This window comes from Etheostoma cragini, chromosome 5 (assembly GCF_013103735.1).
Source record: "Etheostoma cragini isolate CJK2018 chromosome 5, CSU_Ecrag_1.0, whole genome shotgun sequence".
NCBI lineage: Eukaryota > Metazoa > Chordata > Actinopteri > Perciformes > Percidae > Etheostoma > Etheostoma cragini.
Window position 1 is genome coordinate 28,180,655 of NC_048411.1, and position 13,993 is coordinate 28,194,647.

At 39.6% G+C, this 13,993-nt stretch overlaps 1 protein-coding gene and 1 long non-coding RNA gene across 9 annotated transcripts in view; one reads left to right on the forward strand and one right to left on the reverse strand.

Moving 5' to 3' along the window:
• Positions 1-4,296, reverse strand: part of LOC117944466 — a 17,165-nt gene extending 12,869 nt beyond the window's left edge. Inside the window, exon 1 of the long non-coding RNA XR_004656585.1 lies at positions 4,217-4,296. This is a non-coding gene — a long non-coding RNA (uncharacterized LOC117944466). The remainder of the gene's footprint in view (positions 1-4,216) is intronic.
• The window catches only part of trpm3 (transient receptor potential cation channel, subfamily M, member 3), a 160,267-nt gene that overhangs the window by 87,047 nt on the left and 59,227 nt on the right, over positions 1-13,993 (forward strand). For all 8 annotated transcript variants that reach the window (XM_034871238.1, XM_034871237.1, XM_034871242.1 and 5 more), the window contains exons 3-6: positions 1,343-1,544; positions 5,734-5,947; positions 7,575-7,699; positions 9,435-9,606. In XM_034871238.1, coding sequence (XP_034727129.1) covers positions 1,343-1,544; positions 5,734-5,947; positions 7,575-7,699; positions 9,435-9,606 — 713 coding nt within the window. The remainder of the gene's footprint in view (positions 1-1,342; positions 1,545-5,733; positions 5,948-7,574; positions 7,700-9,434; positions 9,607-13,993) is intronic.

A 13,993-nucleotide genomic window follows, 5' to 3' on the forward strand; every position in this document is an offset into this window, starting at 1 on the left:
TTGGAAAAAGGCTGCAATGAAACAAAGAGTGAAAAATTTAAAGGGGTCTGAATACTTTCCGTACCCACTGTAAATAAGCATGTACTTAGGAATACTACAATTCCTAAAAGTATCATCCCGCTAGCTCCTGTAGAAAGATTTCTACAAAAGATTGCAGGGGCCTTCAGATCCTTCTCCTCCTCTCCTCCCAACCAGAAGATGAAAGTCAGATATAGCAGACTATAGCAGCTCTCACGCTTTTCTTACGTATCTCTCGCTAAAATGCAACCTAGGGTGTTTTTGTGAATATACCCTAGTTAAAACCGAGCGATTTCTGAACCTACCAGACTGTTCTAGCTGTTCTATTATTTATCTTTACCCACTAAGATCATTTCTGGAGAATATTTATCAAAAATCTCATTGTGTAAATAGCATTTTGGTAAAGCCGCAATAGTCAACCATTCGATATCGTCGCACTGTCGACATCAAGGTATTTGGTCAAGAATATCGTGATATTTGAGTTTCTCTATATCGCCCAGTCCTAGCTCCAAGTATCACCAGGGGAACTACAAATCAACTCAGCATTGAGAACATTGTTTGTGTACACAGAGTTTACTAAAACGAAAGGTTTGGAAAAACTCACTTTAGCAGTTGGTTTTTCCGCTCGCTGCCATTTTCCCATTACAGAAGAGTCGATCCCCCAATGCAATGTAACATAGAGGAGAGTAAAGATGGGAAGCTCCTAATGCTTAGTTCCATATAGATGCACAGATCATTCATTGTTTTGTCGTTAGTGGAAAACAATATTGACCTTGTAGTTGAAACAGGAGCCTCATATAAGAATCACATTTTCACCTATGGAATCCGTTCATCCTCATACAGAGATTGATTCTTTTTGGCAAGATGGTAGTGCCCCAAGGAAAAAAACTCTGTGTACTCAAACAATGTTCTCAATGCTGAGTTCATGTGTAGAGCCCCTGGTGATACTTGGAGCAAAGCTTCATGTTGTGTCGAGGCTTCTTAGTGTTTTAAAAATGTGGATTTTTAAGCTATCAAAGTAGCGCCCCTAGCACTCCCATTCAAAAGGCCATTTGAGGAAAAAAAAAAATATGATAAATCTTAAAAGTGGTACTTGAGTCGTAAATATGCTTTTTAAACAAAAAATTGACTTGAGTACACTCACTAAAAGACCCTAGGTTGCATTTTGGCAAGAGTTACGCTTCAGAATACTACCAAAAAAGTTGTTAGTTGCAGCCCAATTCTCTAGGAGCTACTTGTGGGGCTCTGGTTTCTCAAGATTTCAAATCCTCTGTAAAGAACTGTTTAAAATACCAATGTTACATCACTTTTTCCTCTCACCCAGGTGCTGTTGTGGTCGTCTGATAGGTCAGCATGTGGGCCTGCCCCCAGGCATCTCATCCAGTCAGAATGATAAGGCAGATCGTTTGGCCAAGAATGACAGCCTGTCGGAGAAGTGGTCGATCAGCAAACACACACAGCTCAGCCCCACTGATGCCTTCGGCACCATTGAGTTCCAGGGGGGAGGACACTCCAATAAAGCCATGGTGACTCCCACATAACAACTCTACTAAGGCAAAATGATATATGGGGTTGCAATTACTCTGACTGATATTACAATTGCGATAACATTTGCCATATGATTTTCACTAAAAAAACATTAACATTACAATGATTATAGTATGGTTTTATTAGAGGTCTATTTTTTACACATCTTCTTAAATTTACCTTTTTAAAGTATTTGCATAAAATTGATCCCCCTGTGTTTCTGTAAGTGATGTCCAGGCGCTAAAGCTGAAACATTGATGTTGACTTTTTGAAAGTCCTCAAAACTCTTTTGAAAACAAACCTTAACTTACGACGTGTGGTACAAATTGTTTCGGTGTTTAAAATTATTTTACCAAAGTCCAATGTTATATATAATTCAAAAATTAAATAATTTTCTGAAGTTAAATTATGTAATATCGTTTTTTAAGTTTAAGTTCAAAGTTTCAAAAAGGGACAGTGTATATTAATGAACAATTTTAAGAATGTAAATACACATAGTCCCTGACAGGTTGGTGGTCCCTATAAATTAAGTTAAATAAATAAATAAAACAAATTAGAGTAAAACATCACAATAAAAAAATTACATGAGTTACAGAACAAACACTCAAGACAAATTACAGATTATCCAGGCTAATGACAACAGGTTTGATTTTGCAGGTGACATTTTTTAAACTGTTTGCTAAATGAGGTGAGAGTTAATAATTCACGTATTGCGCTTGGTATAGAGTTTATGGTAGTGGTTGTTGTAATGGCATTTTTCCAGTACATGGTAACTCCTAGACTCGCCTCGACTTAACTCGCCTTTTTTGGTTTTCCAATACGAAAAAATATCTCTGGTACCTGCTTACAGCTACTTTTTAAGTACCACCTCAGCCGAGGTTCCATGTGTGCTTAGGCGATACCAAAAGGTGACGTGAGAACCTGCAGATTTCTGATTGGTTGGAGAGAATTATCACTGTTTATTTTTGCTAGCGACAGACGGGGGTGTCCTGAAACAAACCGGCCGTGTTTAAGTAGTTTAGGCAGGCTTTGACGTTCTTTGTGTGTGTTGCGTTAGATCACAGCAGTTTCCTGCTATGACGACCAGCCACAGCTCACCTCACACATGAGGTGGTACTAATCTGCAATGGAAAAAAGAGGACGGGGCAGCGCAGCTGAGTTTAGGCAAGCAGAGTCGAGCAGGTACCATGAAAGGGAAAAACGCCATAAGTAGGAGTACAAATTTTGCGTCTAAAACATTGTTTAGACGCGCCGGTGCGTCTTTCGTCCTCAGAGGGTTAACAAAGAGAGGCAGACTTTCCATTGGGCAAAGATCAGCAATTGCCTTTGGCACCAAACTACCAGGGGCCCTATTAACACATATTAAACTTATGGTCAAGCTTGTTTCTTACTCTTCAGCTAATAATCACGCCATTCTAAAAATGCATGGTTGTATTACGACCACATGCCATCAGCAACCCCCTACTAGCAAAGTAGCATGCCTTAGTTTGCCTTGGGCCCCCAAAGTTCTAACATCTTCCACTGTTGACTAATATTGCGACAGTGATTTCATAATTGCAGTAGGTGGTAGTGGCATTTTGATAACATTTTGATTAACTGTACATCTCTAAAATCTACTTGGTTGCACTTTTTCAGCGTTGTTGCTGAAACTTTGCTTCTATAAAAAGACAAAAAACAGAACAACCTGAAGATTTTGGAGGTCCAAATGCACATGAAACAGTCTCGGTAAACTTGTGAGGTTTTGACCTCTTCAGGAAGTGCTCCTTTGTGTTAACGATTGTTTTGAAAAATGTGAAATGTATAAGAGATGCATCAGGTGTTAAAGATAGAGTAGGCCATGGTACAGCGTTCTTTGCGGGGTATACTGTACTATAAATATTCTATACAGACGAGGATTGTTGAAGCTAAAAGTGTATAATAATTGAATGAGATTTGTAAGATAATATTCTCTGCTGCAGTTTGACTTCACACAGGTTTAGAGCATGAAGGTGTTAGATGCTTGGCTGACTGAAAGTAATTCAGCTCTTGGTCTGGATGGCACAGTTGTACCAGTGATGTGAAAATGATGGATTATCTCAATGATTGCCAAGCTTTTTGTCAATTAATTAATACAGTCCAAATGGAAATTACATGAAATTAGGACTCATCTAGAGTCTCTTCCAATTACTGGCTGTAACTTTCTAGATAATCACCATTAAAGGCATCACACATGTGCAGCAAAATCAATCAAAGAAGTGTAATTATTATGTCATTACATATAATTATTTATTTCAGTGATTTAGGTGTCTAAAGACTGCTGCAGACACAATTTGGCCTGATTAATCCATCTGTAGTATGATTGTGTATGTTATTTACACTGTCACCGTCTACGAGAGCCATGGTGACAGAATCACATCCCACTACAGCATAGCATACAGGGAATTCAGATGATTAAAGCTGAATTATGTCTGATTTATTCCCAGTTTTAAATAATTTATCAAAACACATGTCAGGTTGACTGATTGAGGGTGAATTAGAAAGATACACAGATGTTCTATAATGCATCTCCAATCATTGCAAACATCTGTTCTGAATCTTGAAAAATGAAACCCATACACTCAGGCAACTCTGATCCTTGTGATGCTTTTCTATTTTATAATTTCTTCTTCACAGATTTGTTTCATATAAGGACTGTCCTCCCCCAAAAAACGCCCACATAAGTCGTTTGTTTGAGCTGCAATTATGACTCATATTTAAGTTTATAGTGGGAGCGTCCTCCCACTATAAACTTACTACTTTAGTGACTATAGTAGATATGATGGGAGCAAAGCAGGAAGTAAAGTGGTGAAGTGCCACTTTCTGCCAGAAATGGTTTAGAACCGAGACAGCCCAACTCAGCGTAGTTTCCTGTATCTGTGTCACGTGGGCTCTTCCACGGCCACGCCTCTTTAGGAGACTAGCAGAAAGTCCTGAGTGTATTGATTCCAATGGGAGGCATGAATGTGAACACAGATTATGAGGGATTCTTTCACCCTATAGTCACCAAAATATATATTGGACATATTTTTCACAAGCCACATGTTTCCAGAACATTCTGACACTAAAAAGGCAATTTTAAGTCAAACACATCAGGAGAAAATGAACTTAGTTTGAGACCTGTTTCTGTCTCAGGACCAAACTCTCGCGAGATCTGGCAACACAGAGAAGCTAACGTCAGCTAATGTTTGTGAACGCCCTTACAACTAATCTCTGTGATGCTAAATATTTCTTTTAGCTGTGTAAATATCTAACGTAAGAACAGAACATATTAATGAGTTATTTAAATATAACTTTTCATCCATCCATATGACGTTCACTACACGTTCAAACAAGGCCACGCCTCTTTAGGAGACAGGAAGTGTGTATTGTTTCATACCATTGGCGTGGCTTGAAATGGGCCATTGTTAGTATTAAGGATCTTTGGGAGATTAGGGTGGTGCATGGGTCAAACAAACAGGACTTTCACCCAGGTGATCGGGGATTGTGTCCAGTACAGTAAAAACACTTACGTTATGTTCTATGTCATGTGCGTAACCAGACGTGAAGTTACGTCTGATTTAAACCCAATCCACGAAAGGCTTTTTCTAACGTTAACTTAGTAGTTTTTGTGCTTCAACCTAACCAAACTGCGACCGTTTCAAAACTTTGCTGACATGATAAAAAAATTCTCGGGTTTAGCAGGGTTTCCCGCAGAAGATTTGTTAGTGAGCCTTTCTTCTCCGCCTCCACCTGCAGGTTGTCAACTGTGTGGTTTGGAAGGAAAGGGTGAAAACATGACAGGCAGAAATTGCTCTCAGACTTTCTTTTTTTTTTGACAACGTAGTTTAGGCGGCAGGCATATCTTGCTTGGCCGCCTAAACTGCAAAGGGCTGCGGAAACCCTGGGTTTAGATATGAGGGCGGAAAATGCTCCAGTGGGTCATATTTCCTGCCACCACAAGGGGCACTAATTCGTGAAACACTTCTTTCGGTCATAGAAGAGTGTAGGAATAAACAACCTATATCACCAATTGTTTGGAGGACTTGTTCATATCAAATGCTTTTAATACATGTAGTACATGTGTATGCATGTGTAACTATTTGTATTGATGTCTCAGGCACATGCAGACTTTTAAGGCATCATGTGCCCGAGGGCGATGTACATCACTGACACATGCCCCACTGCTTTCAGTACGTGCGAGTGTCTTATGACACCAAGCCTGACCTGCTGCTTCACCTGATGACCAAGGAGTGGCTGCTGGATCTGCCCAAGCTACTCATCTCGGTCCACGGTGGCCTGCAGAACTTTGAATTACAGCCCAAACTCAAACAGGTCTTTGGCAAAGGGCTCATCAAGGCTGCCATGACAACGGGAGCCTGGATATTCACCGGCGGAGTCAACACAGGTGAAGCACAGTACACACACGCAGCTTATTTCGATAACTAATGTAAACCAATCTTTATTATACTCAAAAAAGTGAGCTACATCAGCTTAAATGTGAGTGTATGTATTCCTGTGCAGAGTAAGAAATAATCTGTTAGGATATTTTATCAGCAATTTGCTGCGTCACTTTTTTATACAAGATGAGTGGCCATGCACTTATGTTAGGAGTATGATGAACGTGTTCAAATGTGCTTCATAAGTTATTAAATAACATTTTATCAAGCTGCTCAGGGCTGTAAAGATTGAACCACTAAATCACTGGGAAAGGGTTCTTGTAGGTTTATTATGGACACTCAGCTAAACTTACAGACACTCATAGTTAGACCAGACAGGTGAAGGATAACTCTCAGGGAATCTAGACTGCTTTTTTATAGCTAGAAGTTAATTAAAAGGTCCCTTTTATATGAAAATGTATATGTCATTACACAAACTGTATTCAAATCAGTGGTTTGACGGACTGAGGAGGTAGACATTAGGGCTTATCATAAAAGTATACTTTTAAAGGAGTCATATTCCATTGAAAGCAACACAGGATTTTCCCTGTTATAGTCTTGAAGAATCGAGGTAGTGGAAAAAGTCGACTTAATACTTTGATCATTACGGAGATCTCTTTTCAGAGATGCTAAGTAGCTGGATGAATTTGGCATTGAACAGGATTTTGAGTAGCCCAGTAGACGGGAACTTAAGCATCGAAAGTGTAGGGCAGTCCAGGAAGAAACAGTGTGACGAAATACGATTGGTATGAATTAATATTGTTATTAAAGCACAGGAAATTTGAATGAATATGCCGTTACCATGCATATGGAAAGTAGTTTCTCTGAGATCCACTGAGTTTCAGATATTGGTAAGATATGGATAGAAGCATAAAGTCTTAAATCTGGTAAATGCTTTGCTGCATGATTACCATGCATAGATAAATTAATGGCCGTGTTGCAAAATGCATAGGTCTTTATATACTTATTTTAACGCTAATATATTTCTTCGTTTTCCCTTTTGTCTTTTTATTAATGTTCTGTCACTTTGTGTCTTCATTGTATGTTTTGTTCTCGGATTGTTTCTAGGTTGACAAAAAGAAAAAGCATTTTTACTAACTGAGATTCATTTTAGCCGGCTGTAAATAAGAACAAAGATGGGACAAAACATGGTAATAGGAGACATAAGAACAGATGGAAAGAAATGACAGCGTGGGATGCTTAAAGTACGATTTTGTGACACAATGGGTGCAATATCACAAAAGAGAAAAAGGAGAAGCCTAAATAATGGATGGAGGGATTAATTAAAAGGACAGTGGAGGTAGAGAAAGAATGAATGTCAGCAGGAGAGATGGAAAAGATGGCCTCCAGGTCTGATTGCTGCTCCCCTGAGGACAACAGCAAAAGGCCTCGAGCTACGACCTGTCTGTGTGTGTGCGTGTGTGCGTGAGTGTGTGTGTGTGTGTGTGTTAGTGTGTGTGTGTCCGCTCACAGCACAGTGTATCATTGTCTAGGTTTACACTGTGTATTGATCATGACAAAACATTTTGCTGTCTGTTTCTCTGTCTTTCTCTTAATCATTTATGAACATCCCCACCCACCCACGTACACACACAGGAGTGATTCGCCATGTGGGTGATGCATTGAAAGACCACGCCTCCAAGTCAAGGGGGAAGATCTGCACAATTGGCATTGCTCCGTGGGGCATTGTAGAAAATCAAGAGGATCTTGTTGGCAAAGATGTGAGTCTCTGAGAACAAACAAACAGACCCATATCAATCAACTTCAGATGGGTGCTTGCATGCCTTAGCCCTCGCTTGTGTATGTGTATGTGAAGTCCACTGTTACCACAGCCCGTAGATTTTAGTTGACAGTTTTTAACTGAGATGCTGAAGAGGCCAATCAGATCTGTGATAAACACTCCTTCAAAGCGAGTCGCACAGCTGAGCAACATCAGACTTTGAAATACATGCTAACTCTTTTGAATCTTGTGAATCAATGTTGTATTAAAGTTTTATCAGAATGCACCGCACTCTGTCCTGCTAAACAAGTCAAGTCAAGCAGAGCAGATTAATGTTGGTAGCTGCAACAAGATTAAGTTCTGAAGCTTTTTTCCGCGCTTGATTGGTCTCAGCTGTACGCCTAATGACCAGATGATTTTACCTGAGATTGTCAGGCGCGTCTCCACTCAACCGAGCCCAAGCTGGATCAACCTAAGTCATTAATATTCATCCAGTTTTTAGTGTCATTAAGCAGTACAATACATGCACATTAGCGGTTGCTGAGTTTAATGATTTGACAAGAACCAAAAAAACATCTTTCATCACCCTTGTCACTCCCCGATGCAAGTCGAGTGCAGATGTGAGTTGTGCATGCGTCACTGTTCAACAAGCAAATACAAGATTCTGACGAGAGACTTCTGCAATGTCAATACAGTAAAAATGGACCCACTTAAGGAAGTTTGTTCACTGCTGGCTACAAGTTAGCATCAAACACAACAAGGGCTTTCACTGGAATAGCGTTTTGAGCTAACGTTAGCAATCAAACAATCATAGATAGCTAAAACGTTTTTATCTTTTATCACTGTTTGTAATGAGAACATTTCATTATTTTATGGATTTCACAAATTTCAGTATGACATGTTTATGCCGTATACCGTTTAAATGAGCATTTGGGACTCACATCGGGTAATGACAACCCTGACAAAAGCTCAATGCCTTTGTCTTTGCCTGCCAATGCCTGTGTCTTAAAGGGGCACTATAGTGATTAAGTACCGTACTTTTATAAATGACAGATTTTAATAACATTGTTGGTGCAGTTAACTTAGAAATATCCATATTTATAGTCCTGATTGTGATTATTAAGCCGCAAAATGATGGATCCTATCTACCATGATGTAGCCAGTACTATCTCTTCATTAGTTTCTCTCTGCTTGGTAAATGTTGATGCCTTTCAAAATCTGCGCCCCTGTTTGTAACATAGGCTTGTCATTAAAAGTAATCCTTTAATTGAAACTCTTTAACATTAGAACATTCTAAAATGCCATATGATTTTTTGCTAATGCTTGACTTACGTTAATGTTGCTAAGAAAACCGGCCCTTTTTATCGTCAAACCACACATTGTCCATAAACAGCGTAGGGCAAGTTACTTCCTAATTGTAAAACATTATAGATTCCTAGTCATTTTTAGAGTAATTAGTTATATTAATATATACTTGTCTCTGAATTGTGATGCTTTAACACTACTTTTGCATTACTTTTGAGTTACTTTCACTACAAAGGGGATCAACAAAGTCTAATTGTTATCCACTTTTATCATAATTTATCATTTATTGCAGCAAAAAGCAATACATTACTGTAATTAAGTTACTTTTATAACACGTTACTCCCAACACTGTCCATAACTGTACATGCACTGTCGGCCATGGGCTTCTCCGATGTTTGTGTAGCTGTTAATTGTTATCTTCCCTTGGACAGGTGGTGCGTCCATACCAGACCATGTCCAACCCCATGAGCAAGTTGACGGTTCTGAACAGTCTCCACTCCCACTTCATCCTGGCAGACAATGGCACCACGGGAAAGTACGGCGCAGAGGTCAAACTGCGACGTCAGCTAGAGAAACACATCTCCCTGCAGAAGATCAACACACGTGAGTGTAGTTTACTGTAGAGTATCTGTCTTTATTGGCTGCTGGCCTACTTACCCTAAATTACAGGGGGTGTTTTTAAATGTGAGTGATAACAGCATAATTAAACCGTCATCCTGGTTTTATCAACGACACCACTGTGGGTTGATTGTGTTCCAACTCAATTTTATAGCTGGAAACCAGACTAAAATATGTATTTATTTTTGTATTTATTTAATTATTACCTGCTTTATACGGAACACATGCTGTCAGACACGGTATTTTTAGCCAGCCGGGACATAAATCAACTAGCCTTTGAGACAGTTTGAGACAGTTTCCCTTCAGGAGGGGTTTATTTTTTTCTTTCAAAGCTTCCTGAAACCTCAGATGAATGCTTTCCTCAGATGAATCCGCTTGCTAATCCTCATCTCCTTGTTTTCGGGTGCCGCACAAAGCTTCTCAACAAGCTAACAAACACAGACATAATGACCAGCACATGACCGTTTTACACTTAAAAACATACGTACTGTACTCCAGACACAGCTAGTGCATTATGTACACACATATGAGAATGAAAGATGAATTTATTATAGTGATTTTATCTAAATTTGATTTCTGTCATACACTGTCACTGGCAATTACATCATAGCCACGCCCTAAAACACCCCCTGCTTTATTGCCTTTTTTAAAATCAACGAGACCATAATTCAAAAACCGATCATCATTCTGTGGTGCAGTAGACTTAAAACTAGAGATTGAGACCATAAACTCATTAAGAAAAGGTTTATAGAGGTAATAAATCAAGTGAGAAGTGGGTCATTTTCTCATGGAGTTCCACAGAAACCGACCTCCTTTTGCAATCGCATGTGTCGCCCCCTACTGGAATTCCGATAGAATGCAGGTTTAAGGCACTTTTTGCAGCACTTCTACAAACTGGATGCTTTGTCCATTAATATTCTACAGTCTATTATATAGTGTATTATCAACATTTGAGACGTTTAGAATGCCCTCATAGTTGTGTGTATTTTTGTATTTTTTGACAGCAGTTTTGTAACAATATAGAAATATATTATTACACTCTGCTGTTGAAATTGAACAGAATCTATTCTGTGTTTCTGTACAGCTCTTTAAGTCTTCATTTTAAAGTGTGTTGCATCAAAGGTATATCAATCTCCTAAAAGGGCAGCAAGAGTATGTTTGAATTCTTGTTTGTGTGACACCAAGGTATTTATGTCCTGCATGTATATTAATATGTATTTGTGTCAGCAAGTGCACATGTTTGCCTTCGTGTGGAGTGTTCATCCACCGTTGAGACCTTGTCACATTGCATTTCTCCGTTTTTCAATTTTCACATTATACCTTAGCTGGGAACCAAATGGATTTGCATGAATACAAAATGCATTTCTCTGTCTTTCTCTCTCTTCATTCTCTTGGTCTCTTTTTCTCATTTGCTCACAAAGAACGACATAAGCACACACACAAACCTCCCTGATACCCTTTAAATATATTTCTCAATAGCCTCTCACAGCATTGTTTGGAACGCGTCAGAGCAGGGAACAAACCTGAGCTGGAGAAATTTTGTTTGCAGCCATGATTTATTTGTTATTGCCTTCTTTTGTTGTCAACACAATACCACTTTATAATAATTTCCTCAGGGTTTGGGTGACATGAATTCATACATTTAAACATCAGTGCTTATTCAAAAAGGATGTCAGGAGATTGATAGTACCAAATGGATGCATGATTACTGTGTTGAGAGCAATATAATTACTCAAATCTTGCCTTTGTCAACACCATTTTTTATTCACTTCAGACCAATGACTGATGTTGATGTGACTTGAATGTCACTTAGAATGAAACTGGACTTTTGTTTTTATTACGGGTGTAACCACCACCATATTCCTCCTAACTAGGCATGCGCCAGTTACTGGTTTCATGGTACACTGCAGTCAAAAAAAGTAACCGTTTCAAATCCACTAGCACTTTCCGTCATATTGTTCCTGTGGTGTCAGCAGTTTCTCATGAGTTGTCAAGTACAGAAAATGCCATTTAGAAATCCCTCTCACTGTTTAGTGTTTTTAAAAAAAACACATTGTGTATGGTGCTGTCAGTTAAACATGTTATTAATGGCGTTAACACAAACGCATTTTAACAGCTTCTATCTTTTTATTGCTAGATTAACCTTTTTGTCCTAGCACACTTTGTAGTTTTTTTCACATGCTGTTGCAACAACTAGTAACGTTAGAAAACTGCAAGACTACAGTGGATCTAGCAAGACCCAAAACATAACAACAGGCACGCCGCACACACCTGTTTGGACTTGTGAGTAATAGGCTAGACAAAGAGTAATAGGCTAACATTAGGTTCTGAGTGGATGGCGAGCGCGAGACGCCAAAATGGATGCCAATAAGACTTTGGATTGAAAGTTTACGTTTTAAAAGTTGGCAAATGGTTCCGTTGACAAGGCCAAAGTTATCTGTGTGTTTTGTCGCCGTGAACTGAGATATCATCGCAGCGCGTCCAGTCTGTAATACGACTTGATGGCCAAGCACACAGCTGATGCCAGTCCCCCTCCACTCAAAGTATTCCTTCCTCCATGTTGATCATTGAGCCATGTGACCCATGGACTTCCCTTTGTCATCCTATGCCTGGACTTATACAAATGGGGCTGGGAAGGCAAAGGGACGCCCAGTCGTCATACAAGCATCTTGTTAACATGTTATTTCCCCTTTACACTGTTTACTATGGCACAAGGTGCTCCAACAGTGTGTGCAGGTAAGGGCATGCACAGCCGTGGATCTGTTCTGGTTTTGGAAATGCTGGAAACGTGAGTTCTTGCTACAGTATCTATCGTATAAAAGTTGGGGACCTATATAAACATCTTGTTTTTTTCAAGTAACAGTCTGACAATACAAATGATGGTTGGGTCTGCTGTCCACATCCAGCAACTGACTAGCTTTAACATATTTCTGGATCCAGTGCTAGTACTGCTGCCTGGCATCTAACAATGAAACAAGCTAAAAGGTGATAATGTGTGCTGTTTATCTGCTGCTGACCATCCAGAACACAAAGCTATCACTCTGACACTAGTCTATATCCACAACGTTCCACTTCCACTTGCTCCTCAGATCTCTGCTGGGTAAATCCAGACAGCTAGCTAGACTTTCTGTCCAATTTGAGTATTCTGTTACACGACTAAAACAACCTTTGAACGTAACATGTTCCACCAAAAAAAGTTCCTTCCCAGGGCTATTTTGCAGCGGCACTGTTGCCGTGACAAATGTGATTGGTTAAAAGAATGCCAGTAAAGCAGAGCACGTATGTCTCCCATCCTGGAATGCTGTGTGGATTAGCCAGACCCTTCTTTGCAGCGCTGTGGAGGAAAGATTGGCAGTGCGAGACAACTCTGTGGTGTCTGACAACCACCTTCAACTTTATAACCTACCACTCATTGCTGTACCATAGTCAAAATTCATCTAATAACCCAAATAATTCACCAAAGAGCATTATTTGCAAGTTGCATTTGCATTGTGTGTACACACATGTATCCTTTGCTCCCTCATTCACCTCTGAAGGGTTGGCAGACAAAGACAACTTTTAGGGTTCAAGTTGCGAAGAATTTCAGCTCGGAATCGCAGCTTGATCCTTTATTAGCAATTGTTTTTGTGTTGGGCATCTGCTTTTCTCAAATTGCCGTGAGCTGGACGGAGCTACATATCACACTGAATTGAAAATAAATGTTTTTGACAAATCAGTTGTAGGTATTTTAAACAAACTGCACTGTTTGTCCAATCATTACAAAGCTTGCAGGATATGTTTTATAACAACGCTGGACCACATGTGTGAAATTACTTTGAAGTCGCTACTGAGAAAAAAGGTTTGAACCCGCAAAACGCTGCTTGTGGCTATATTTTTTATTTGATTACCTGTCCACGGCCAATCGAGGAGTGCATCAATTTTCCTCACCTGTGGGAACCAGGAGTAGTCCTAAGGTCCTGTCAAGGAAAGGGGGCTAAAGAAAGTAAAGAGGAGAAGATCTGTTTAGTTTGAGTGGCTTGTGGGTTGGGGACCACACGTAACCACAATCCCTTTTTTTCTCCTAACACAGTCATACACACTGCACACTGCACACAAGATGAAAGAAGTGTGGTGGATAGATATGTGTAATCTCCCCGTGTGGTATTTCTGTGACGTCTGGGCAATCCTGTAGCTAATCCTACTGTGCCTGTGTGCAATTTTCCATGCATCACCATGCTAGTGCCAGAAATGCTGTTGCAATCAAATTGGCCCTACAATAATATAACACAGTTTTAAAATACGGGAATTGACTCTGTATAACAAGTGTATTATGTGTTTTGGTCTGACCACGCTTTGATATTTCAAATGTTTTTAACAAATGTTTTGGGTCATA